The following is a 25,081-nucleotide window of genomic DNA, read 5'->3' as shown; positions in this document are numbered from 1 at the left end:
GACTGATGTTTTCAAGCTAAAAATCTATTTTTTGTCCTCGTCTATCACTGGAAGCCCTTTCATCCCTCGCGCTCTCTCCCAGGGTGATATTTATCAAATATCTACAGCTTTCAAAGAAAAAAAAAAAGCACATCTGTTGAAATCACGTCCTCTGAGGTGCAAATCAGTCCAGGAATAGAATCGATGTTTTAATGTCAGATTAAGATACCTGACGGGTTATTTCTAAGAGATGGAGCGCGTTACAGAGAGCAGAGAAATCACAGTCGGTTTGTCTGAATACCAGCAAAACAGCTCTAATCAGTGTGGCAGACATTTCAGTCTTTGTGTGTACTTCATGTTGGCATTATAATATTTAATTAGGCCGCCTCTTAATTAATACTAGTTTTCAGATATTCTTGATAAGTCAGTTTTATTGTGTGACACAGATTTCTATCTCATTCCAACCAAACTAAAAATCTGTTGTAGGATCGACCTTCTAGAAAACGTGAATGTTTCTACAAAGTCAAAGTCTGATTCATTGAGTAGCTGCTGAAATATTTAATTCTGGATCGATGCTTTCATTCCTAGTGCCGTGCAAAGCTACCAAAAAGCTCCGTACCAAATATCTTTAAAAATAAATTAACCTAATTGTGCATCAGAATCACGTTTAGTCTGCTTCCCTCTCTCGTGGTCATCTCATGACTCCTCCACATGACCTCTGATACGGGTCCTGACCCAGAGGTTGGAAATCACTTCCTCTGCAGATCCACCTCTCCCGTTAAGCCTGTCTGCATTCATTCGACAACTAAAGCTGCATTAGACCTAAAATATAACTTATTATGTTGTGTGTGACTTCACAAATCTCAGCAGAGCTGCTACTTTTTATTTAAGCTGCACATATTGGGCGAACAAAATGAAAGTCTTCCAGTCGGGCATTCACAAGCAGAACAGGCTCTTCCTGTTGCTTAATCCACGACAGCATTACACACTAACCATGGCAGTTTGTTAATCACATGTCAAGCTGTACGCACCGCAGGTACTTGGCACTCTTACACACAGCACTGTGTGAATGACACGGTCGACCTATTTGTGGTTGGTTTGTTGAGCTGCTGGTTAAGATATAACAACAACAGAGTTATTGTCTGAAAGCTGGGTGTTGCCCTCTCACTCTGAAACATGACAAAAGGTCATCTGGATGGTGGAAAAATCTGTTTGTTGGCACTTATCGACTGTGCCATTGCTGAAAGATAAGTTCAAAAGGCTTAGATTGAACGTAAAGAGCTGCTGGTCTTTTATAAAACCTGCATCCAGTGAGGGCACGTTTGCTCCTTTAATGTGTTCACAGGATACAGGACATGCACGGTATGTTCAGGATTTGTCATCAACGCTGTCTTCTTGGCTCCGAATCAGTCCTGGGACATCAAAATTTTCCATACCAGTCTGTGCCGTGCTGCAGGAACTTGGGCCACCTTCCAGTTACAAAGCAGACGCCTTGTTTTTCTTGCAGTGACAATATTTACCCTGTGCTTCCTCCTTCATATCAAATAAGAGGGCTCTTTTCCAATGCTTTTTGACAGGGGGAAGATTTGTTTCATCTCTCTGTAAATACACACAAACAAAAGTGAGGAGGCGAAGTGTTTAAAGTACAAAGTTTTATTTGAATTCATCATGACTGAAATGTGAAGGAATCCAGTGCCCTATTACACTTAGTGTTAGTTTAGTAAAAGCATTTTATTTGCTGTGTACAAAAGCATGGTGAAACATGCAAACAGAGATCAGAACTATTATGTGAACATTACAGCTACAAAAAAAGCCAACAATCCCTTATTGGAATATGGTGAGGGTTATGTGTCATTTAGTGTATTTTTCCTCCCATTAGTGGGTTAGAAAGATTCATTTCTGCGGTGCTGGTGCAGCCTCTGCATGCTTTTTGGCTACCGTGCTTCTACTCATCACATCTTGTGCAATACAGGCAAATTGTGACCGTCCGATCTGTCAGAGCGTCTCACAAGTGGCACTTTAACATTGACAATAATTTCCAAAAGAAACAATGTACAAAATTATAAAATAAATACGCCCCATTTTTCCTTCCTTCAGGAAAATTCTTCTTGGATTTGCAATAAAATTGGCTCACAAAGCATTTTTTATTTTTTTTTTCAAACATCAGCAATAGCACTTTTTCATTAACATTAAAATGAGCTGTCCTTTCATTGACTGAAACAGTTGAAACACAATTCATGCAGCAAATAGGGGGGAAAAAAATGTCATTACGTGTTCAGTTGTTAAGTTTGCGTCAAACAGACGTGAGGACGCTCTCTGCGCACGAAGAGCTGCCGTCTGAAAAACAAACGTTGCTGGCTGAGACACTGCAGCCACTAATTTTCATTCCAGTTGTGGCGGGGCAGAGCTGGCGGTGCAGAGACTCGCTTCTGGCTCTGCCGTCCACTAACGAGGGCGAGTTTTATTTCACCGCTCATTAAAAGAACATCTTTGCAGCCAGCCTTCTGGTTGGAGGACGGTGTACCCGGGAATGAAATTAAGATGGATTCAAACTGACCTGAGCTCATCAGACCTGCAAATAGCAGAGAGAGAGAAAGAAAAATATTCAGATGTCAGCAATGTGTCTCCATTAGAGCAGCACTGATTTGACGCATTTGCAAAGTAAACTGCAGATAACTGGTGTTGTGTTCACCTTGTGTTTTAAAATAGGTCAAAAGGCTTTAATGAAGGCTTTTAATGTGTGAAGTGAGCAGCTATATCCGTCTCCTTTCATGTCTTTGATCAGTGCCACTGACTGGAAATCTTGGCTCTTGGAGCTTTGCGAAACACGGCGGGCACGTACAGAATCTCACACCCTGACATTGCAGGCTCGCAGAATTCAAATGTGCGATTACACAAGGTAGTCTATGTGCGACTGCTATACATATGTTTGTCAAGGTTTCGTGTATACTGTGTGTGTGTGTGTGTGTGTGTGTGCGGCGGGGTAAACCCAAGAGTACGAGGAAAATAATTGGTAGCTTGGAATATATCTGGGGGGATTTCTAACTCACTCTCCTTCTCCAGTGAGGTCAACCTTGTCATTGGATGAGTGTTTAATTAATGCTGCGCTCTGACAGAAGAACAACAGTGTGATGCAGCAGTGGGCAGATTAATATGGAAAATAAAACAGATGGAGTGTGAGACGCGGTAATGCCAAAATATGTGATGCAAGTTAAAACCATAGAGCTGCAACAAATAATTTCCCCATTAACAGACAGAAAATAATAGTCATATTTTTAAGTTTGTTTTAATATCTCCCTCGGCTGCTTCGTCTAATGAATGAATCATTCTGTCACACTGTAAATTGGCCTGAGGTGACACAGTGTATGTGCGAATGAGACTGAACCAGATGTTTTCACTTAGAAATCTCTGAACCTAAACCTTTCCACAAATTATTAACAACCCAGCTGTCAGATCAACAAGCTGTTAGCATACGAGCGGACGTAAAATCAGCAGATTCTAAGAAAACACTGCACTCTCAGTCAAGCAGCGAGCTCCAACGCCATGATCCATATCTTTAAGTGCTTGTTTGGCAAACTGCCTGCGTAGGAGATGCGTTGGTAAGATATAAAAACTATTAACCTTGAAATCTTTCGCCCAACGCTGCGCTCCACAGTCTGTTGCTCTGCGCTGCGGTCTCACGGAGGGCGTCGCTCAGCGGTGGATTCAGGCTCAGCTCAGACACAGTTAGTGTTTTTCCTCTGATCTGCCTTGTCAAACAAGGTCCAGCAGGCACAGCTGTGGCCTCCACTGCTGCAGCTCTTCACGCTGAGAAACGGCCAAAAACTTCCTCTGGTCCTCTGATTGCAGATGTCCATTAACTTTCACAAAGCACTTTAAAACTGGTGTTTAAAGTGCATTAAAATCAATAATACTGTCAAATATCCAACATTTGTGTGTCGGAACTTGGTGAAATAATCACTATTTAAGCTCTTTTCTCAGTTATTTAAGTATATAAAATAATAGTTTCCCTTTATATTATATTTTCTCAACTTGGTACATGATAGGAATATTTACGTAAATGTATGTTCAAGTATTATTCACTTATAGGAATTAGTAGACACAGGTTGAAACATAATTATAAAAGCCAACATGTGACTTCAATATACTTTGATTAGCTTCAGTATAGTAATGCATATTTGTGCTTACCAACCAATTGTAACACATAGAAAGTTATCAGTATAATTGAATAAACTGTTAATATGTTAATTCATTAAAGTAAAACAATATAATAGTTAAGTTATTTTAGGATTCATAGTAATATTAAATAATGATTAGTTCACCATGTCCCACCGATGGCTGCTGTGTGCCATCATGAGTTTCTGTTTATTATTTCGTGTTGGTTATTGCAATTGGTTAAAGCCAGTTTTAAAAGCGAAAACACTGCAAACCACATTCCCTCGCTCGCCACGTCCGCCTCTCTCCATATTTATAGCGAGAGAATGTCATGTTTTAAAAATGCATAGGCCATCTGTGCACTTGTCAGTGCAAACAAACTTTGGCTAGCTGCCCTCCGGTCTGAATCGCCTCTTCACATGTATTTATATTATCATGCAGCTCCACTCCTCGTTCAAGTCTGCTTTGTGCTTTGTGGGTCAGAGATCTTTCCGTGGCTGCTATCCTGGCCGTGATACTCGGACCAGACTACAGTCTGATTGCACATGTCCTACTGGGCAGTGTTGAGGTGAGGTAGATTTAAGTTCTCTCGGATTTGTTACGTGTTGGGGGATTTGGGAAATCATGTTGACAAAAGTTACAGAAGCAGGAATGTCTGAGTGTGGACTTAAATCCCAAAAAAAAGTATATAATGATGAGGCTCTTTCATTGTTTTAGTCCACAACAATGATGAGTCATGTGACAGGCACCAGGTAAGAACAGCAGTCCGCCCACTACAGGGGGAGCTACATCTCTACACAGAGCTCTCATCAGGCCTGGGCAGCAGCAGAGTGTGCTTTCTCTTCTCCAAGATCTTGTTGAGCTCGTCTGCGAAGGAATAGCAGAGTGGCGACGTGTTTACAGAATCACTCTGCCTCAGCAGAACATAGCTGTTCCCGTTCATCCTCCTCAGGACGCTGGGCAACGTGGCTGAGAGACCGTTGGGGAAGTTGCACTCTGGAGAGGAAAGCTGAGGTGTGGGAGGAAGAGGTGGGGCTGGAGGTGGAGGTTCCTTGTTGGGGGAAGTGTGACCCTCACCGGGCACTATTTGTAGGAAGCCTCCGTCCTGGATGTCGCCGTTATGCAGCTTTGCAACTCCATTACAAACGCCATTGCCATTACAGTGACTGGAGATCGTCTTCAGCTCCATGTGGGAGGAGTTTCTGTGCTTCCTGTTTTTGTTTGGCCTCTTGCTGCTCGGGTAGGCTGCAGCTGCGGCACGTATAGAGTACTTCCCTCTGTTTCCCACTCGCAAACAGAAGCCAACGTAAACGAGCACCACGGCGAGGACCACACACAGGCCTCCGAGGATGGTGATGAGGGACAGGTACATGGCCTCCATGTTCCTGGGGGAGAGTAGCTCAGAGTGGGGGAGGAGAGGAGCCTGCAGTGGTGGTAGGGGCTTCTCAGAGGAGGGTGCTGTTAAGGTGGTGCTGTAAGGCTCCCTAGTTGGCTCAACAGGTGGGGCAACAGGCAGGTCCAGGCGGATGGTCACGTTGTAGGTAACGACGGCGACCTTGATATTGTTCTCAACGGAGTGGCAGGTGTACAGACCGCTCTGCTCCTGGCGGGCCTCGATGATCAACAGGCCGTCGGTGCCGGTCCTGAAGCCAGAGTTGAGGTCGTAGCCCTGCACCTCGCTGCCGTCCAGAGTCCAGAGAGGCGACGCCAGGTTGGAGCTGAGCTCACACTGCAGCAGCACGTCATCACCCACCCGCACAGAGCGGCTCCGCTGGTGGACACCTGAAACACAACGATGAGCATTAAAGGAAAAGTTCAACGTCACATGAAAATGCTAAACAGTCTCTGACTCATTTCATATGTTAATCTTAAATCTTTAACAGGGGCGGGGCAACGTTGTTGAGCCACGACCTGCAAATACAGATCTTTTAATTCCTGCCTTCACACTGCCTTGAACGGAGGGAGAACGAAGAGGCAGAAGATGCTACATTTTATCAGACTGAAACTGAGAAGTGAGAGAAGGCATTTGCCTGCCTTGAATATCAAACAGATTTCTCTCCAGAGATGAAAAAAAATGTGATTAAAGAAGGGAGGAGAGGATTTTGCCAACACAGTGCGCATAATCAACTTTCAAAGAGGCCTTCATGCCATCTGACGACAACTATGCATCTTTCGAGTTCTTCCTAGCATTCTCTATTTTTAATCTCCCTTTCATGCGTTAAAAGAAAGTTTCTTTACGCAGCAGCAGATGAGATTTCTGCGTACCGTTTTGTGTGTGCTCGCATCCCGTGCTGCCGCGCTGGATGTCCTGGATTAAAGTGGATCTGCGAGGAAGGAGAAAACATAACAATAGTCACACGAGTATAAAGAATAAACACAAGTCGCTGTAACAAAAAAGATTATACATATACTGAGATTTCAATTCTTTCCAATTTCAAGCTTGCTGTATTCTGATCTCTTTATATCTTACAGGTAAGTGTATCTCTTCACATTAATCAGTACACTTAAAGTAAACAGCTTGCATGTTTACTATCACAGCCAACATCAGGGTTTCTGCCAGCACCGTGATTGCACAACAGTCCTGTGGGCTGACACTGTGACAGGACACAGTGACACTCAAATCAAACACACAAAAGGGCACCTGGAGCTCTTTAATCGCCTGATCCAAACACGCGGACACAATTCGACACCCACCTGTTTGCGTGTGTCATGACATCCACACACTGCACTCCGCTCCAGGCGCAGTGAGGGTCCCTGGCGAAGATGCAGTCGTAGCAGGAAGTGTATCTGCCGCAGGTAGAGAGCGGCAGCTGGACTACGCCCGATCGAGAGCCCACGTACACGCTCATCTGTAGGGAACAAGGGAAGGTTTCGGTGCTGCAGTGCAGAGCTAAAATAAATGTCTGCGTACGCGATTGTCAGACATGTTACCTGTTTGTCAGATATCACTAGGTTGTTAACAGGCTGTGGTTCTTCAAACAGTTGAAGCTCTTCAATGATGTGCAGCTGACCTCCGACATCTACGGCTTTGTGCAACCAGCCTTCATCTGGGTGACAAAGAAAAAGGAGAAACATCAATTTTGTGGAAAAACATTTTGCAGAATTTTTAAACTAAATGTTATTCATTAAAAACCAGGCTCATCCAGAGTGGTGTTATCATACCCCGATGCTTCCATGAATCCAACAATGAGAAATAAAGATAACGTGTGATCGTGTGTGGGTATCTGAATAGGTGAAAATAATGTGTTTGGGCGGGTTGCAAATGAATATATTTTGCGTGGATGTGGATTTGGACGGCGTCAGGGTCAATGTGCGCATCAGATCATTTTATTTTCACACTTGAGTGTGCTGCTGGCAGGTTTTTAGTGTGTATAGGAGCAAAACTTTGGTAGTGACATGCAGATATGTGCGCACTAAACAATGTGTATTGTTCTGGTCTATTGAGAGCTAGTTTGCATCTAAAACGACTAATCTTATCTAACCCTAATGGTGGAACAAATCTGAACAAAACAAAACTCTTGGATTTTTATATAGGGGAACAAATGGAAAACACAAGCTACAAGATCTTTAACAAGTTGCTTGCACAGTTAATGCCTGATATAAATTGATACACACCTGTGCCCATGTATAATACATGGTATGTTTGGTCATCCAATCCCTGCATCATGTGTACGGCCATGTGTGTGTAGTCTGTGGTCCTTCTGAACAAAAGGGGCCGCCTGTCTAAAGGTTGGACCTGCTGGGACATCAGAGGATGTCTCCTGACAAAATCCAGGACATCATCAGGCAAGGACGTGGAGACGTTTATGTCCCTGGCCCTCAGAGCATCAGTTATACACTGTAGGAGGAAAAAAAAAATAATAAATCAGGGATGATGAGCAAGTAAGAAGGCGCGATGTGGGAAAAGAGAGATTTCTGGCCAATACTCGATGACGAGAGGACGTCATGAGAGGCTTAGGGAGACAATTTACTGGAAAAATGAAGGGATGCGAGGAAAATGCAAGGCTACGTCTAGGGAAAAATTTACTTTTCACTTAGATTACAATGAGGCAGTGTGAGCTCAGCAGCTGGCTTGTGCTGACATGCAGGCGACTCAGCTCTCTCTGCACCTGACTGAGGCGACAACTTTCCTCCTCTCTTTGTCCTTTTCCAATGACTTCAGCCAACTCCTCTAAGAGGCTTTCACGCTCCCGAGTTAAAACCCTTGACCGCTTCTCCTTTCCGTTGAATAGTTAGTTAAAATTAGGTCCTGCGAAGCAGTGACGTGACACTGCAATGGATGATGTCTGGTCCTGCTAACGAGGCCTTGGCCCTGGCTGCTGCTCTAAGCCATTGTCGGCAAAGCTACGAGCTAAGAGTTAATCACCATGGAAATGGGTTTCAGTGACATAAGCTGGTTGTGTCTTGAGCCTCATCCTTGAAGCCGCTGTTCATCCTCTCTATCGTTTCCCCGCTATCTTCTCTTGCACTGCCTCTTTTTATGCGTCATCATTCTGAATCAGCTTCATCTTCTCTATATTTTTGTGCTTCATTTTATGTTTGCGTAAGCAGCGTCGCCTCTGCGCTAATGTGTGTTTACCGTTCCAGGTCGTGGGTCAGGGATCTTTCCAGTGTATTCCTTCCACTTGGAGCCAGAGTCCTGGTTCTCCATGTAGGGTCCTTGAAAGGCGTCTTGGACTTCAGACAGAGAGAACCGACACACCGCAGATGCCTTCACGTTTTTCCTAAAGACATCAACTCACACAGTGAGAAAGACCAGAACGCGAACCACGAACAATAACAGCAGTAAACCCAGGGTTGCCATAGCGACAGCAGTAGAAGTACAGTAGATCAGTGGCTCACCTTGTCGAAACGATGGAAAGAGATAAATGGGAGGAATGCACAGGAGAGAGGGGAGTACGAAGCCGATTAGAAGGAGGAGAGAACTAAAGGGGTTCAGAGAAGCGTAGTAGGAACTGATGGGAAGAGGAGCTGGAGAGAAGCATCCCAACATAACAGAAAAATACTAAGGACAATCATTTCTTTATGATTTCTCCACCACAAAACATTTTACATTCAGTTCTCTGTTGATGCGTATGAGTAGAAAGTACATTTTCAATATGACTAATCCAAGCGTTTCTGCAATACTCATGTATTTTATTTACATTCAGTAAGGATTTCTCTGTTGTTGTTTTTCTGCACAACGATGCCAAATACCAGCAGCCCCATACACACGAAACAGATTCCTATCACGGGCACGAGGGACTCCATGCACGTAATCCTGTGTGATTTTATCACACTGATAACAGCCCCACTGTTTGCTTTCTTTACAGCATGCGAGAGCCGATCTGAGCCACTGCTTATGCACGTTTCCTCCTGCTGCGGCTTTAGATTAAAAATAATGAAAAAACAAGAAGAGCACCGGCGCGGTTTTTACTGAGAAGCAGCTTCAGATAATAAATTGCGTTTGTCCCTGACTTTAGCAAACCGTGACTGTTTGATCAAAATATGAGGTAATGAAGAGCTTCTTGGCATTTTCCTTCAATTAATCATTTTAAATCATTTTCCGAAGCAACCACCAGTTGGTTGAAGAGTTACAGGTGGGAGGCTGAAGAAGAAACCAACTGTACTGTGCCAATAGTTATTATTAATCAAGTTTACTAACACTATACATTACACTACTTGCTGTTACCATGACAGTAATTACAAGTTTTGCTAAATCAGCAAGGATTTTTAATTAGTATTCTCTTCTCAAATCTCTGCAAAACTCCTCCAGCCAATTTCTTTTCACATCATTTGGATAAGAGGGGCTTTGTTTCTCCCCTCCCTTTCATCTAACCCCTTCCTGTCTCCTTCGATTGTCTCAATCTATCGATCGCTGCCTTTCTTCTTGGCCTCATTCGTTTACATTTGCATCCTCAAAGCCATCCGTCAGCCGGAGATCTTGACAGCACACAATTTCTCTCCACTCACCACTCCAGGCCAAAGATGCCGTAGAAGAGCATGCCCTGCGGCGTCTTGCCAGGCATGGCGAACACGCTGCGCAGCATGTTGAAGTGGAAGTCATACTCGGGCAGAGAGCACGTCAGCCTGGTCTTGAGGAAGGACGTCCACCGTTTCTGGAGAGTTAAGTGGCCTCCCCTGTCCCCCTGAGGGAGGCCAGGTGGAGGAGAAAGGAGAGAAGGAGGGGCAGGAGGGAGAAGACAGGGTCACACGAGGTAAGGGCCTGAATAAAACGATAAACAGATTGAACACTCGGCTCAGTGTGGATGTAAATCTCCTGAAGAGCACAACAGATGGCAAGGGGAAGCAATAATGATGTATTTAATAAGGTCGATGTTTGCCATAGGTAATCTGCAGGTTTGTTTATGCGTTCATCCTCGGTAAACAGAGAGAAAGTTTCTAACTGGATGTGACACATCTCAAATCCCAGTCACGATAGAAAAGTTCTGACAAGTTCACAGTGCAAAAGGACACAGGAAATACAACAGACTGCCTTTTGATTTTAACTTTTAAATGTATTCAGCTTGTGGCAAATGCCTTGCCGCCTCGAGGCAATTCGATTAAGATGAAAAAACAATATGCTGACATGCTTTCAAGGAGAGAGCTGACTTCATTTTAAGGGAGCTGAGGGTTGGAAGGCTGTACAGCTGGCTGTTGTCATCTTTAACTCCTTTCTGAGCGGCATGAAATGTAAATCGTTCACATTTTAGGCAGATGAGGTTACTGAGCAGTCTGCGTCTCACCTGCAGTCATCCATCCCCCTCACTCTGAGCTACACTGACGCTTCAACCAATTCATCAGCTACACAGTCTGCTCCCCTAATTACACCGGGGCCTTGTTCCAAATGCATTCCCCATCCAGCCCCTCATCTATTACAGTACCCTCTCCTAGCATCAACTCAGGCTTCACTCAAGTTAGCCTGATACGAGCTTTCACTCCCAGCTGCAAAATACGAGGATCAGCCACAACATTAAAACCACTGACAGGAGAAGTAAGTAACATTGACCATCTTGTGACAATTCAGTGTTCTGCTACCAGGCACCCCCACCCCATAGCAATGACACTCCTTGATGGCAGCATATCTATTCCGTGACGAGTCAGAACTGTTTTGGAGGCACGAGGGAGACCTACACAATAGCCATAATGTTGTGCCTGATCGCTGTATCTCCCGCATCTCCTTTTTAATCTGTACTCACCTTACAAACCCGAGCTACTCGTGCCACCCTGCTGTGGCTGTAGGTCGTCGTCTGTTCCTCGCTCCGCTCGGTGAAGAAGAAATAGATCTTATCGTCATCACCAGTGCTGCTGCCCAAACTCTCCTTCACGAGAGCTGACCCCACAAAGTTCGCCTCTGCAAGGGGAAGAAAGAGATGAACCGACTCGACTGATGCTAAGTTTTTTTTTTTTCTTGTTGTATGAAACCACTTTTTCACCTCGTGTGAAGCACTTAACTACTGACTGTGTTTACATTCATGCAGTCTCCTGGCATGAACCTTGAATACCATGAAGGATGGTAATGTATATGCTCTTATCTGCTATTATTGTACTTGTCGACCTGTAGCCAGTTTTTTTAATTAATTGAACACAAAGAGGATCTACAAGACTCTGCAGATATATACGTGGTTCTGTCAGGTTAATTAAGTGCTAATGCGAGCATGCTAACATGGACATTACGTCAGCACTAGAATATAAAGTCTTTATAACTTCATCTGACTTAGTGTATGTCAGATTTTCAAAATAAAAGCTCCCAGATGTAAAAAGGCTCTGAAATGTCTTGGATTTTCAATGTAAAAACTCCTGTATTTCATATTCATCCATCCATTACAGCTTATCCTGTAGAGGGGCCCAGGCGGCCTCTTCTCAGTTTATCACAGAACCATCAAACAACTATTCGTATGCACACCTACAGACAATTCAGAAACTTGCAGGCATGTCATGGTAGTGGGGGAGAAAAACCCACACAGGCAGAACATGCAAACTCCACACAGAGAGGCCCCCGCTGGTCAGCAGGTTTGAACCTGCTGTTAGGCAGCAGTGTTAACCACTGAACCACCTGCCTGCATCATATCAAATGGTAAATTAAGATTTTGACAAATAAAGATTTGCCGAGCTGAGGACTGATCCAGCCTCGTGGCTCAAGGCGTTGAGAAGCTTTTTCTTGCCAACAGCCATTTAGACTCTAGTACGTCCACCTTCCAATGTGACTCACATACACCACACACAGTCTAATTGTCACCACAGATATTATAGCACGTCCCGTATACACACAGATTTCTACGCTTTAGCATTTATTTAGGAATATTTCTTTGTACCACATACTCTGTATCTATTATTCAGTTTGTAAATGAACAAAGTGATTAAGTTCTTGGAAGCCTGTATCAGTCTGTATCAAAGTGCAGGTGCTGTGATAATGCGTTATTGATCCACTGGAGCTGAGGCAATGTGTAAGATACAGAGTGTCATGCAGCAAAGCAGATGTTTGTAGATAAAGAAGCTTGACCTAATGTTACACGGTTGTCGGACCAAGCCTCTGTCCACTTGTACAATCCTACCACCTGAACACGCTTTAAAAGGAGATCATATCAGGAGATTAACTCACCATTCAGCCAGCGCGTGGGAGCATCTTCTGTCTTCAGCATGGGAGACGGAGAGTTGCGGCGTATATCTGGAAAACTCCTAAACTCGTACTGGGAAGCCGTATACATCTGCTGGTCTGGAGGAGAAACAATTTATAAAGTCATTCAGTTGCCAAATAAAACTCTGAAAGTGACAGGTAATTGTTTTGACTTGCTTACCTATAATAAGGGCAGTGTAACCCGTTGTTGGGCCGTATGGACATTTCTCTCTGCCTTCTTCAGGCTGAGACGACATCGCAAACCTACTTTCCTCCTATAAGGAAAAGCCGATTAAGTAACAAGGTTAAAGCATTTATCTTCATAGTAAAATAAACTATGCTCAAATCTCCAGATCTTAAATTGTTTTCAGTACATGCAGCATGCAAACAGACTGGACTTGCAATGCCATTGAAAAAAATAAATGTAAGTGCTATGCATGGACATACTATATATGCACAGAGCGGTCTGAAGGCATGAGTACCACACATGTAGAGATGGGTGGAGTTGAACCTCTGGAGGAAGCGGATATGATTAAAACACTCCGTCTGAAAGTTGAGGAGAAAGAGAGAAAAATTAATCACGTTGAGGGAGTCCAATACATAGGAGAGAAGCACGAGAAGATGAAAAGGAAGCACAGAGAGCGAACAACTAAATGCCTACCTTATTGTCTTTTCCCTTGAGCAGGCACTGACGTTTTTGCTCGGAGGAGGCTTCCCACTCAATCTATAACACGCCAAACAACATACAGCAAGATATAAAGAGTTTCATATCACTGACTCACATAGATCCAACGATCTGAGAGCAGATAGACAGACGGTTCTATCTGTTTTTTCTTTAATAATTCACGTATTAGGAATTTTATCATGAGCATTTACAGCGTTACAGAACACCAGCATGTGTTTTTTTCTCGAAACTCTTATGTAACAAAGAACACGCACCGGCAGTAATGCCATATGAAGCTCAGCACTGTTGTATTAACATAAGAAGCACAACAGCTTAATGTCAGGTAGGGTTGTCACCAAGTGACAAAAAAAGCGGGACACGTGGAAAACACTTGTCAGTTTCTATTGATGCTAAAAGAACTGTCACCTTTGATGACTTTATCCTACACCGCTAACAATACACCTTAAAACAGAACGACGAGTTTTTAGCTGAGGTGGTAGATAGTTATGGTCAAGTCATGGTCTTTTTTGATTTCAGCATTTGTTGCCATGACATCAACTGGAGCTGAGTAATGTGTTATCAGAGTTACACTTCTTTCTTTTTCTATTTCATCTCTCCCTGCAGCTTGGCCTTCAGCAACACAAGGAGAAGAAGACCATGAGGAACATTTTAGGTCTGTGCATAATGGAGGTAACTAATAAGGCTAGCCACATTTAGTGCAAAGGACTGAATGAACTCTGGCCATTAGCAGAATAAAAAACTGGGTCACAAACTTGCACTTTAGACGACAGTCTAAAAATCTTCATATACCCTAAAGAAATGTGTGTAAAATAATGAGCATGTAGAGTTCTTCAAGTCTGAGTTTAATGAGTATGGTAAACACTTGCAACACTGGACTGAGGAGCACTTTATGAACCTTTGTGCATTAATAAACTATTTCAGTGTTAACATATGCTGATGATGCTAATATAAATTCTGTATATATTTAAAGTTAGGGTGGTGCATAACTTTTTTCCCACTCATACATGAATTCATGCAGCTCAATGCTCCTGTGTTTGTATCTGTGACTTACTGTGTTAAAAATAATACAACCACAAACACACCGAGACTGACAGGGGAATAAATTCTTTTTGCCTCAAAATGAAATGTTGTTGCCTCAAAAGGTTCCTGTAATGCAAATGAAGCCGTGGTTGATTTAAAGACGTGGCGGCGGAGGCTACACAACATGCAGCAGCACGGAAACAAACAAACTCACAGTGAGAGCGGAGCTGGCTGAGATGTCAGAGGCATTGAGAGCGAACGCAGCCCCCCGGGCCCCGACGTAGAGACGCTCACTGTCAGCCTCCAGATACATGGTGCTGTAGTCGACTGCAGAGGAATGGAAACGCCTGCAGCCCTGGAGTGCTAGGAGAGGAGAGGAGAGGATTAGTTATTAATGTAGGTGACCCTCTGTAACACTCTGACGATGCCTCTGCGACTTACATTTATGCAAAAAAGCTCCTAATGGCCTTAAAGATACATCACAGACACTGGTATGCCGTGCATGCTCTTTATCAGCAGAAAATATATCCAGTATAATTGGCCATACAATGGATGACAAACTTAAAATCCATGGGAGACAATTAAAAAAAAGCAATGACGACAACTCTGTATCGTTCTTTCAAAATTTCAGTAGCGAGGGTTGAAACAGCCAGATTCTACTTCATATGGCTACACACACAACCCTAACATCACCACCTGGTCATATCTCAGCAGAAAGACCGTCTACAGTTGCTATTGATTATGGTTGCTATGGGAACAATTCATAAATAAGACTTTTAAAAAACAAAACAAAAAACAGGCATAGTATTATCTGATATACTCCAGTAAAGCAGTTGTATTCATTTTAACCCTGAATGTAGTGTGTACATCCAATGAACAAAAATAAAAAAATAAAAAGTACGGAAAAAATCTACACCAGCGGATATTCATGGAGGAATACATCTCCCTAAATGCCTTTAGAAAGTCACAGGCATCGGGCTGCGGCGTGTTAAAAGCTCGAGAGCGAGAGCTTTCTCAATCAAACCTGACAGTACGACAATAAAGGGCGAAGCAGAATTTCATCTCCTATGAAGGATTTCTAACTGTGTGCTTTTCGAAGGTGGGTGCAAAGTGGTGAGAAGGCCTCGTTCTTTGATTCAGAGGGACTTCCTTTCAAATGTGAGCTTCTTTTTTTAGACTGCGAGGAGGAAAATGTGTTCTTCTTCGCTATTGTGTCATGGCAGAGCAGAAAATCTCTTTACGGGGACTCACACCTCCCTGTGTTGATTCAGAAACAAAACTGAAAACACAAAGAACAATACGACTATTGTTTTTGTGTTTCCTTTCTTTTATTCTCAGAGCTCAAATGATTGATTGGTTAAATTCTTATGACTGGTGAAATATTTTCTTCACTACTGACTAATGTGACAGCAGTAGCTTCTTGACTGATCAATTGTTTTGTCCATAAAACATTAGAGAACAGAGAGTTACTGCAAGTGTCTTTGTTTAGCACAACTTTGCTTTGAGCAAAATGCTAAAGCTAACGAGCAATATGCTAAAATGATGTTCACCCACTGACTGCAAAGAAAGTGGGACAAAACCCCATCATGAAGTCACCCATGAGATTTTAGCAGATCTCTTTTTAAGCTCAGTGTGGTGGCTGTGACGGACGCCATCTTGTCAGCGCCCGACTCCACCTAACTCCAGGTGTAATTCAAAGTGGCCAGAGACGTGAAGCTCAGGAAAGTAGACAGATAATAACCTGAGACGCCACCTCTTTTTATGCAAGACTTGATATAATTTAAACAATTCAGTTATATAAAAGTCATCCACAGCCATACATGGAGAAAGCTATAAAGCTATAAAAACTTGTTTATTTCTGCTGTAAAGTCCGGCATTTTAAAAGGGAGGTCCACAAGGGATTGACTCACTTTTGGAGAATGTTCATGTTTCACTCCCACAGGTTTCGGCTTGTGTTTACTGTGGCCATCACCTTAGGTTAGCCTATTAGCATGATAACTTTGCTTACTAGCAGTAATTGCAGTAACTGTAATATGAGAAATAAGCCAGAGCACTGGACTAATTATGTGAAATAGTTAGAAGTCACTGAAGTTCAGAATCATCCTGAGGGGAACACATTTAACCCAAAACTAGCATCATGACTGTGTTTACAAAAATTCCAGACAGTAGATCTGCAAAAAATACAAACCTCACAGCGGTGCCACAAGAAAGTTCAGTTTGGATCAACACAAACTGACCAACAAACTACAGAGTCACACCACTAGCGTACCTAAACATACAAGGATTTTCTTTGCTTTTAAATGGCAGCACTGATCGCAAATGATGCTTCTTATCCTACACAGTTTACAAGATGAGATTTACAACCTTCCACTTCTTTCCGTGGATTTCTGCGGTTCAAGGTCTCTATGCTTTATATGTCCACCAGCCAGTTCTCCAAGCTATATTGGGATGCATCTGTTTGACAGGACACGATACTAATGAGGTTCAGTCACACAAACACTCGACGTAGAGACATACTGTACATCGCCCGCACACACGCTAACAAAACATGTTATAAAGCCGCTCTCAGCAGTCATGCTATGCTGGAGAGTTCTATAAGTTCTAGACATACGATCTATCAAGAGTCCACTCAGCTGTTGGGTAAACATGACGTGTGTGTGTGTGTGTGTATTTCAGCCACCACGGTGATGCACAGCTATGTTGTAGCGCAATGTCTAATTAAAATATCTGAGGTGACTGAGCAGGTTTAACTACTGCGGTGGAGTTTTGACAGCAATTAGGCCACGGAAACGCCACAGCAACCCAATTACCATGAATATCAATGAGCACAGAGGTGTCAGACTTCCTGCTTCCTCAGCCAATCCAGGTCCTCCTGAAAACTGCACGGTTATCAGCTAAGCTGTCATTAAGATTCCTATCAGCTTCTGCGAAAACACAATCCACTCTGCTCCCTTCTGCAGCTGCAGTCAGCTCAATCCTAACCTGCCCCTGTGTGATCAGGTGTCTACTTGTTTCCTTCATTCACTGAAAGAGGAATAAAGTGTCTTACCTGTGAGGGATTTTCCGAACGTTAACTTTTCCTAGATGATATGAGTGTGTCATTGTGGGCGAACACAATGCAGAGAGAATGCCTAGATTTCCCTGGTGTAATCTAAGCATTAGGATGCACAATACCCTCTGTGTGTGTGTGTGTGTGTGTGTGTGTGGGTGTGTGTGTGTGTGTGTGTGTGAGAGAGGGCCTGACAGCTGGAGCCAAGTAACACAAAGCAACTTATCTAAGAGAGTGACGCAGCAATGGGAGATTTATCTGGGCTATATTACAATGAAATAACATCCCAAAGCACATTTTGGCCTCATCTTACAAGATCATGCTAGAAAAAGTAAGAGTCTATAGGGAGAGAAAAGGTGTGAGCGAGTAAGAGGTAGTAAGAGGCAGTAAGAGGAGCCCAGATGATACTATTTACTGAGCAAACACTCAGAGACCTCAGCTGATCAGCACAGTACACTGTGTTCAGGGACACACACACACCCAAGCATGCGCACACACTCAATGAACCTCAAGGCACTGGACTGTGACGTGACAGCCTTACACACAAACTCAAGCGTCAGTCCTTGTTTACGGTTCAGGGTATACTGACGTGCAAACGGTACTGACTATAAAAAAAAAAGCCTGCCGACTGTCGACATGCTCTCCAAACACCTGACAGCGTGTTTAGATGTGTTTTCAGTTTGTGTTCATTTTAACAACCAGCGCCTTTCCCTTCGCCTTCAGCCGCTCTAAAAGTTTAAATTCTTCAAAATTAACAATCTTTAACAGCTTACCGCCCTTGACATTTTTATCAATGGGGGTAAAAAAAAAAGCAAAGTTGCATTAAGATGAAAACCCATGTGTTTGACTGTGCGTGTGCAACCTCGTGCAATTTCTCTACCCCACACAGGTTTGGAGGCTTTGCCTTGAGGTTGCTAAGGAACACAGAGATTACAAGGGTTAGAGGAACATTTACGTAACGAAGTCTTCTCATCTGGAAGAGGCAAGCAAAAGAAACAAAGGCGAGAGGTGAAGGAAAACAAAGTGAGGGCAAGCACAATTGTGTCCAGGTGCAAAACGACAAAGAAAAATAAGGTCAAAAGACAGAGCTTACGTGCAAAGGTAGAGAGATGGAAAGTTAGAGGTGGGCGGGAGAGTGATGGGACGGCAGACATGGATGTGAGCTGTGTAGGAGGACCTGTGGGCTGGATGGAGCATTAACTCATGATTTACAGAAACTGAGATAAAGGTATCAAGGGGAGGTTCAAATCAACAAGAGTAAGTGGGAAAATAAAAAGATGGATAATCAGTGTAAGAAGAAAAGACAAGGGTTTAGAAAAAGAGACAGTAGAGACGGGATTTTGTTCTCCAAGTAGATGAAGAAGCAAATTTTTTTGGAGACATGAGAAAATGTCTTTCACACGTCTGCAAATAAAGTCCAGGTTCAGATAAAGCAGAGCAGCTAAAGGGATGCACACTTCCCCACACACGCATTAAAGAAAAATACTGTATACGACCGTCTTGCGCCATAGTACAACAGTTGTCATGGTTACTGTGCTTTTCAACTACCTACAGTGGCGTCAGACTCCGAGGATGCTCCGTAGGGATCCGAGTGTAAGCGCTTCGCTCATCTGCCTCTTTCTCCTCAGCACCTCATGCTACATGCCATCACTCACAAGGTAGGTAAATAATAATCACGGCTCGATTAAAAAAAAAAAAACAGAAGAGGCGAGCGAGCTAGTGTTTAAAATCAGCATGCACACACTGGTAGGAGTGAAAAGAGAGCTGTGGGGAAAGAGATGAGAGGTGTTTCAGGAGATAATGAAGGTTGAGGTTAGGTGAGGGAGAAGACGGACATGAAAGAATACAAGATACAGAAAGAAGACAGTGGCTGCAGTAGCACAGAGAGAGAAAGAGAGAAAATAACTACACAAATATTGAGTGATCTTCAGGTATTTAAATAAGAAATAGTTTGAGTGTTTGAGGGAAAAATCCCAGATTTGAGAACATATTGAAACAAACGGAGTCATGTGCGTCCTTACCGCCGCTCAACACGGTGACACGCGGAGTCACGTCCAGGTCCAGGGGCGTTCTGAACGGGTAGCCGGCCGCCGCCACACACAGGTAGAGCAGCACCGGCAGCTGCACCGCAAAGGATCGAGCTCCCCGCATCTCCGCCGAGCGCGTCATGGGACAAACACTCTCCGACCAGGATGTATACAAAGGCATTCACGCTGACATATTCACCCTGTGACTCACGTACACTTCTGCACACACTCCCCCCGACACACACACACTGACAGACAAACTCCTTCACAGATGACTGAAGAAACCTGAAAACACAAAACACACAAAGACAAGGGTGTTGTTAATCACATCTGCCGTAGGACGAAAAACAAAGTGACTAACATGTGGGCACATGTGGCTGAAGTCAGAGGAGAAGTTGAAAGTGAAGGTGAAGTTGAGCCGCCGAGTTCAAACACATTAAACCAGCTGATGTGGAGGGCTTCATGAGGATGACGACACAGATATGAAAGAGATACAAAGTGCATACACTCAATAAAACATTGGAGGGCTTTTGTAGATCGACGGCGCTCTGCGAGAACGGGCTGACTCCACACGTCTGGCAGTCTGCAGTGTGCGAGCAGCAGCTGCCGAGTCTAAACACCAGACCGAAAATATCATTAACCAAACAATGACTGTCAAACAGAGCTACGTGCCGATACAGCGAGCAAACACTCGAGGATTAAACTGCGATGTGGAGCAATCCAGATCGATAAGGTGCGAAACCAGCTCAAACAGCACATGTGCCTGAGAGGAACCAGATCCACGGGGTGGAAAGAAACACGATCATATATGAGAAGTGTGTCGTGATATGAATGCAAATGTTGCTCCGGCAGAATAAGGCCCTCTTTTGGAGGAATGAAGGGAGCGATGGTGACAGAGGTGCACCAGTGCACACACCGACTCTGTGGAGCATCACCCGACCTTATTCAGCTTTATTTGGAGGAATGTTGACATCTCTCTTTCTCTTACTCTCTTTAACACACACACACACACACTTTCAAGCTGCTTTCCCAGATCCAAATGTAAACAGTCACACTCTTTAGTGCTTTCCATCAAACAAAGCATGCCTGCAGCACCCTAAAGAGCTCGGCTTGTTCCTTCTATAACGAGCACACACGCACAAATCTATTTACGCACAAAAAAAAAACAAAACAAAAAAAAAAGCACAGAAGGCAGAAAGGTGAAGCCATTAGCACAAGTGTCCATGACTGCACTCTCAGAGAGAGTCCCGGCAGTCCCTCAGGGTTGACGCCATGACAACGGCTAGCTTGAGTGTTGCACAGTGTCACGGATGAAGGCAGCAGCATGCAGGTGTGGACAAGAGAAAGACTGTGATTGTAGCAGTTGGTGGTAATGATGAGGCCGGAGATCACAGGCTCCAGTTATACGCTGACACATACAGTATAGTGTTACACCCACAGGACATGTGTGTTTCTTTACTCTTATTCTTCTTTTTAAACATTTTAAAAGAACTGTCGAATGTTTCAGCCCTTTCATGAATCACGTTCAGTGAATATTGTTGGACATTTTCCAAAACAAACAGCAGGTTTTGGTTGGCTTCCCGGGATATTAACTCAACAGAGCGATGGGAAACCTATGGTAGACGTACAGCAGGTTAAATAAAGGTGAGACAGCTAATACCTTAGATGGGACATTTATTACTTTTTATTTATTTTAATAAAACTGAAGGTGTAATGGCCTCCTGGTCGGGGCAGTTTTAAAAAGAAATCTGCGTTGGGAAAGATGCCAGAAAGTGTTGTAGCTACAGGTTATGTTGTCAGGTTATAACAACAAGTTTACTTCCTGGAAAAGAGTCACTTCTTGCTTTTTTTTGTTTAACTTTAATTTGACGGTTATTTCTGTGATAAAACGCAAAAATAAGAAACAGATAGACTGACTTAGTTATCTGCACTAAAGTGATTAATTCCCGGCAGCCGGCTCTTGAGTCTTGCATGTCAAACTTTCCCAGAATACACTGGAAATTAAAGATATGAAAAACACAGTGCCTGACGGGAGATTCATTACTTTGACAAGAAGTAAGTTTGACTTTAAAGTAAAACTAAATCTTCACAGTGATGGATTTCAAGTATCTGGAAGGAGATATATCTACTGTAGTGGAGTAAATTTAAACCAGGGGCGAAGGGTTTGGATATGTAAAAACTTAATCTTCTAGGTGGTCAGAAAAATGTCTAAGCGCTCACCCTTTGGGTAAAAGCTACATTTGCACTAACTTTTTATACGGCTTCATGTCCCCATCATGCTCACAGAAATGCAAAATCCACTTTGGGGACACCAATTATTTCAGCTGCATATTCTCTTTGAGGATGTGCTGCCTCTCATAGGGCCGGCTGAACTCTGTGAGGGTGTGTCAGGCGCCCTCCCACTCTCGTCTAACGCCACTTTAAAGGTGCCAGAGGAGAGGCTCTTTATTAGTCATGTATCTGATTCATGCACGGCGAATCACTCAAAGGCCCTGTCATGGTCTAAATCCTCTCTGTCAGCCAGCCACATTGGTCCTGATGTGCTCTTTTAATCTTAAGAGGAAGACGGGGTCTATTCACATGGAAATGAAACTGCGAGATGACAATAAAGAAAAATATGAAAGAGAAGATGCCAAGCGAGGAGGTATAATACGGACGGAAGGTCCAGCAGAGCAGAGAAAGAGTCGGTGATTGTCACATTCCCAAATCATCTAAAATCAATTATTCCTGACTTGCACTGAGTACCCTTTGAACCCCCCCGAATGCAGAAGCTTTCAGTTGTTAATTGGCCACTGAGCACCCAAGTCAAAACTTTGACAAAATGTAGAAAGAGAGACACAGAAAATAACATGAGATGGACCCAGAGGAAATCACAGCGGCTCTCCCACTCACGACCTAACCTTTTCTAATCTGTCTTCCTCCTGATCTCAATGCCGGCTCTCTGTCCCATGACATTCATTCACGGAAATGGATTCTATCAGGCAATTATAAAGTGTCTATGAACCTGCCTCAATAGAGGAGATTGGAGCACGGCGGTGACAGCGCCATCAACACACACAAACGCCTGTCCCAAAAGACTCGCAACTCTCTCTCTCTGTTATTTTTTTTTGAGTTTGATATCTATAAATGGTAGAAAGAATTACAGTCAAAGCCATTGAACTGCGCTTCAACTAAAGACAGAGCGCTTTAAAACACTCTTGTTTCACAGACGGACAAAGGGAAGCCAAGTGAACTGATCTCTGTTTGTTCGCAGGATTGTAGCGTTACACTTTGTACAGTCGCTTTGTGAATGGAACACTGGGCTCTTTACCAACTTTTCACACTGGAGTTACTCTGACAATACAACAAGGATAAAGCTGTGTATTCTGTTTGTTGTCATTTATAATTGCAGAGTGTATTTGCGAGAATCTCTCTCTTCTGTTTTAGCATTTAGGCTGAAGTGGAAGCCCGAATACTAGAACAATTTAGTTCTCTTAACAAGAAAGGTCTTAAAGCATAGTCTCTTAATTAAAGTGAGGCCTTTATTCACAGTTTATATGATAAAACGGCTTTTAAACCCTCAATACTGAGGAGATTTTATGAGAAAGCCCCACTAAAAAAACTATAATAGAAGAAAATCTCTTACAGTAAAAGTGGAGAAATGTCATGAACAACAGAGGAGGATGAATCACCCTTCCAGGACTGACAGGCATGCAACAGATGAACAAACAGGCCTCACAATAGTAAAAATACACCTCAAAGGAACAGAAGTACATGGAAACATATATTATACACGCATAGAACATGTAGTATGTTTGCAGTGTTCATGAGTCATTTTTCAATTCAATTTTATAGCGTCAATAACAACACAAATGGTCTCAAGACGCGGCCTGAAACCCCCAGAGCAAGCCTGAAGGCAACAGTGGCAAGGAAAAGCTCCCCTTTAACAGGAAGAAACCTTGAGCAGAACCTTTCAGCTCATGTGGAGGGACCCATCTGCCTAAGGCCGGCCGGGTAGAGACAGAAAAGAGAGAGAAGAGAGAGGAGAGGAGGAACACGATAAACATACATCTGTCATAGATACATACATCTGACTACAAATCGTACACGTGGAATCTGATGATAATACAAGATATAGCTGATGAGTAAATGGAGCCAAGACACTAAAATCCTAAAAGAAACCAGTGGCCTTGTTATTGATAGAGCCCGGTGACTTCACTCCACACTTCCTGTTTTCATGAAGCTTTATCGTGACTTGCCCTTTTGGACTGTGCTGAATCCAAAACAAGAGTCGGCAGCAGAATACCGAGTTACTCTGAATGAAAAGCTGAGGTCAGATAATAAATGACCGGAAAACATCTGAATAATGTAGGAGTTGAAAACCAGGATAAGCTGCGATTTGAATAATTTGATGAAATAAAATAACATCAAAGACGCTACACAACAGTAACACACTTCGAGTTATATTGGCACATCTTTATGAATTGTACATTTGCCTCTGAATTTGTATAGATAAACAGGCTGACTGGATGTGTTTCTCCACAGGCCTAATGATTAGATCACATCCTCACTGACAGGGGATGGCCGGTCACTCCTCTTTTTAAAGATCAGTCATGCTCTTTAAAGCAGCTCCAGCTTCATTCACTCTAATCAGGGCTGTGATATTGCCATGCCATTTCCATATGAATTGCTTCCTCCTCATCTCTGCTGCTGCTGAAAGTCACGCCACCGGTGCAGAATGAGACCAGTTAAAACGCATCAATGCAGTAACGATGAAGACATATATATTTATATAATCTGACACTGTGTGATCTCAGTATAGAGACTATCCTAATTTACGCACACTTATGGTGTCAGTGATTACAGCTTGTGATCTCTTACACCTGTTTGAAATGGACAGGTACACAACTCAGGAACATGACATGGTTTTCTTAGAGTGTAAAGAGAACATTACACAAATATAAAAAGAAAACCTTATAAAATAATTTCATAATTAGTATTTAGTAATAATCTGTGGGATTAAGAGGCAGAATATTACGCGTTTTAACAAATTAAAATCTCTAATTTCTCAATAAATAATAGGTATTTTGTTGTAGATATTGTAGTTTCTAAGCAGAAGTCGTGTGGTGTTTAGTGTCTTACCTGAATTCTCGGACAAATTCCCGGAAAAAATAAAATAAAGACGTTTCCTCGTGCTCGAGATAATCCAGCTGGACTTTAAACGCCTGTGCACACTCTCAAACATACAAACACCCACGGACTGAGAGGCGCACGCAGTACTAACAGTGGCAAAGGAGCTCCTCCACTCCTCTGCTGTCACAGGTGGCCCGCCCTCCCACGACGATCACTTTTTTCCCCTCCTCTCCACCAATCTCTGAATGAGGCTGTCTTCTTTTCTTCCCATTCTCCTCACCGGTTTATTATTATTTCACGATGAGACTCCTCCTGGTTCGTTGTCTCATAGTTTATTTTTTTGTTTTGTTTTCCAGACGTGTTATGAGGTGCTGCATGAGGGGGGAGTCGCAGTGAAGAGGTGAAGTGAAAAAGGTGGGCAACATAAAGCAACCTGTCCCATTCAATGCCGCAGGGTG

At 43.2% G+C, this 25,081-nt stretch overlaps 1 protein-coding gene across 1 annotated transcript; it reads right to left on the bottom strand.

Annotated features, from left to right (window-relative positions):
- Positions 1-1,497: 1,497 nt before the first annotated feature.
- On the bottom strand, positions 1,498-24,765 carry LOC311500196 (semaphorin-4G-like). The gene is made up of 16 exons (XM_084561445.1): positions 24,633-24,765; positions 19,506-19,796; positions 14,650-14,798; positions 13,392-13,454; positions 13,178-13,276; positions 12,912-13,005; positions 12,716-12,829; positions 11,313-11,467; positions 10,087-10,262; positions 8,714-8,858; positions 7,750-7,972; positions 7,066-7,181; positions 6,829-6,983; positions 6,400-6,458; positions 3,601-5,916; positions 1,498-2,551 (listed from the first exon to the last, which is right to left on the bottom strand). The coding sequence occupies exons 2-15, from the start codon at positions 19,690-19,692 to the stop codon at positions 4,928-4,930; spliced, it is 2,724 nt and encodes a 907-aa protein (XP_084417571.1). The 5' UTR covers positions 19,693-19,796; positions 24,633-24,765; the 3' UTR covers positions 1,498-2,551; positions 3,601-4,927.
- Between the last annotated feature and the right edge of the window lie 316 nt (positions 24,766-25,081).

The sequence above is a fragment of the Chelon labrosus genome (assembly GCF_963514085.1).
Source record: "Chelon labrosus genome assembly, chromosome: 15".
In the NCBI taxonomy this organism is placed as follows: Eukaryota; Metazoa; Chordata; class Actinopteri; order Mugiliformes; family Mugilidae; genus Chelon; species Chelon labrosus.
This window is presented reverse-complemented; position numbering and strand designations above follow the sequence as displayed.